This window comes from Tupaia chinensis, unplaced genomic scaffold (assembly GCF_000334495.1).
Source record: "Tupaia chinensis unplaced genomic scaffold, TupChi_1.0 Scaffold143422_1, whole genome shotgun sequence".
NCBI lineage: Eukaryota > Metazoa > Chordata > Mammalia > Scandentia > Tupaiidae > Tupaia > Tupaia belangeri.
In genome coordinates, this window is record NW_006203266.1 from 264,301 (window position 1) to 267,328 (window position 3,028).

General features: G+C 37.8%; 1 protein-coding gene across 1 annotated transcript; it reads left to right on the forward strand.

Annotated features, from left to right (window-relative positions):
- Positions 1–3: 3 nt before the first annotated feature.
- On the forward strand, positions 4–492 carry LOC106733318 (olfactory receptor 6C65-like; the record flags this gene model as incomplete). Its single annotated transcript, XM_027766428.1, has 1 exon — positions 4–492. A coding segment is annotated over one exon (489 nt), but the record flags the coding sequence as incomplete, so codon positions are not given.
- Between the last annotated feature and the right edge of the window lie 2,536 nt (positions 493–3,028).

Here is a 3,028-nt window from a genome sequence, read left to right on the forward strand (position 1 = left end):
GCTGGTTTCCTTGTTATTTTCCCTCCCGTGATTATGGGCCTCCAGCTGGATTTCTGTGACTCCAACATCATTGACCACTTCACCTGTGATTCTTCTCCTTTGCTGCTGATTGCTTGCACAGACACAGAGATTCTACAGCTTATGGCATTTTTCTTAGCAATATTCACACTCATACTAACTTTGGCCTTGGTGATTCTCTCTTACACACTCATCCTTAGAACAATTCTGAAGATCCCCTCAGCCCAGCAAAGGAAAAAGGCCTTTTCTACTTGTTCCTCCCATGCAATTGTAGTATCCATTTCTTATGGGAGTTGTATTTTTATTTATGTAAAAACATCTACCAAAGAAGGTGTGGCTCTGAGCAAAGCTGTAGCAGTACTGTACAGCTCAGTTGTTCCCATGTTGAATCCTTTTATTTATACCTTAAGGAACCAGCAGGTGAAACAGGTCCTGAAGGGCTTCACTAAAAAAATATTATCAATCAAGCACTAATCAATAGGAAATCTATAGCTGAAAATAATAAATAAAACACAAATAAATACAAATCATTATTCTAGATAACAGGTCTACACAATGTAATAATGCATACAAATGCTTATGCCATGGTAGAGCTTAACTAGCTAACACAGTAGAAAAGTAAATTACAACATACTTTAATAAGGGAAAAGTGTCAGGAAATAAAAGAAAACACAATAGGGAAAGGTAACCGTGAATAGGATTTAATTCAGTTGGCATGGTCAAAGAGTTCAGAGTCATTTTAAAGCTCATTTAAAATGTTTTTCTGAATTTAAACATTTATCTGTATTTTTAACATTTCTTCTCTGTACTTTTCCCATTTTAAATTTATCTATTTTACATAAGTCAAGTATAGACAGACTGTGCAGTATGACTGTAAAATAAGTATTTGTTTTTGCTTTAAAAAGATGTGTAACAAACTGTAAATAGCCTATTTAAATTCCACCTGGAGGAGTGAGCAGGTGGCAATGGGAGTTAAGGAATCAGCCGACATGGCTGGATTCCCACATGGCTGATCATGGCTTGAGTCCCAGGCCTAGCGGTCCTCTTTTTACCTAGAAATAATGATCCTCAGGAAAATAAATGTAAACACACATTGCATTTACTCTTATTTTCTTATTCTATTAAAGCAGATATTCAGAATGAGCAGACCTTTTGAAAAATAGCTGAGAATCAATAATCTATTGTGAGAATAGGCTGTGTTGAGCTGCCTAGTTTACTTTTCACCAGCTGTGCTCCATTAAAAACATTTATCAGCATCTTTTTTTTTTTTTGAGAGAGATTTTTGCTATAGGGCGTGTGCACTCGCCAGAAAGAGAGAGACAGAGAGATAGAAAGCGAGAAATCACCCCCCAGGGAGGATGGCCACGCCGCAATCCCTTCTCCTCCATTCTGCTCTCAGGATTCTGGGCATGCATGTACACGCACCCGGCATGAATTTAAACCACTGGGTCTGGGACACGAACCACCGTCAACTACATGGGAGTCCAGCAACATAGCCATTACGCTAACTGCTGGTCTCCCTATCAGCATCTTTTCATATTACTCAGCCCCTGTTAAACAGTGAAAGACACTGGGAAAGGCTACAGATGGTGAAGGATGATCTGCTCCCATGAAGTACTGTAAGTAGTCACTAAAAATGCCTGCTTTTACACTAAATTCAGCTATTTTATTTCCCCTGACATATTATATTATCATAAAATTTCATCATCAAATAAATGGAGATGGGAGATCAGAAAACTTCAGTCTGTAAAGTTCCTAAAACTTAATACAAGATTTTTACACACCTATTTAATATAATCAGGGAACATAATTTTACCTGTTCCTGAATAAATGAGTCACTTTTTGTTTTTTAAAATAATCATAAATTGTGCATATTATTTAACACATTATAATAAAAATACTAAAAATAATTGTGAAATTTAAAGCCATGAAAATTAAAAAATAAAAACATAAGCCTGGTCTGTGCCCTGCCTGTTATGGCAGCTGGATCCCACATGATTGATCCTGCGCTTTGAGTCTTGGCCCCAGTGGCTCTAGAAACACGCTGCGTACAGGAGCATGTATGCTCATAACCCTGCCAGGCTAGAGAAATGATGGAGGAAGGCTCATAACCTGACCACTCCCCAAGGACGTGCTTTCTACTCCTCCTCTATCTCTGTCTCTCTGTGGAGAGTGCATATGCCCTCTAACAAAAACAATAGCAACTTTTGAAAAGTGAATAAAAAAGTACATAGAAAAATCAAGGGAAAATGAAGAAAACAATAGGATTGATACATAGTAAATCTTCTAGGACCAAATGATGGCACTATGGTCATGGATTCCTCTGCTAGGCTAACCCACATGGGAAGGTTCAAGGTTCCAATCTAGAGATCTCCCAGAACAAACCACTAGGATGCCTGGTTATGATCTGGGTGAGTGAGACTGGGGATGGACTGTGGCAGGTGGACCCTTTGGGGTATTACTTTCTGTATCTCTTGATCTTTTTGTCATGCTCCCTCATGTATAAATAAAATATTTTAAAACTTCAACAATTTTATATAAAGTATGAGAATGGAAGATAACATTGATAAGGTTGTAATATTTCTAATATTAGCACTACATAGTAAAATTACGTAACTCAGTCTTTCTCACTATTGCTACTCATATGGTATTTTTTTTTCATATCTTTACATTTTTTCTTTTTCTTTTTCTTTTTTTTTTTATTGCCAGAGGGTGTGTGTGCTTACCAGTGAGAGACAGAGAAACAGAAAGAGAGGGAGAGGAAGAAAGCATCTCCCCAATGGGGCGAGATCATACTACAATTCTTCTACTCCATTTCTTCATCTGTAGGGATTTTGGGGTGTGTACACACAAGCACCTGGCATGTCTCTCAAGCTACTGAGGCCAGGACTCACCACCTGTTTAGCCATGTGAGATCTGTCTGACTCCCTTAACTCAGTCCATGAGGTTATTGCTTCGTTTTTAACTTGTTTGTATCTTTGAATACAAAGTGTGTTTTCTACAGACAGTA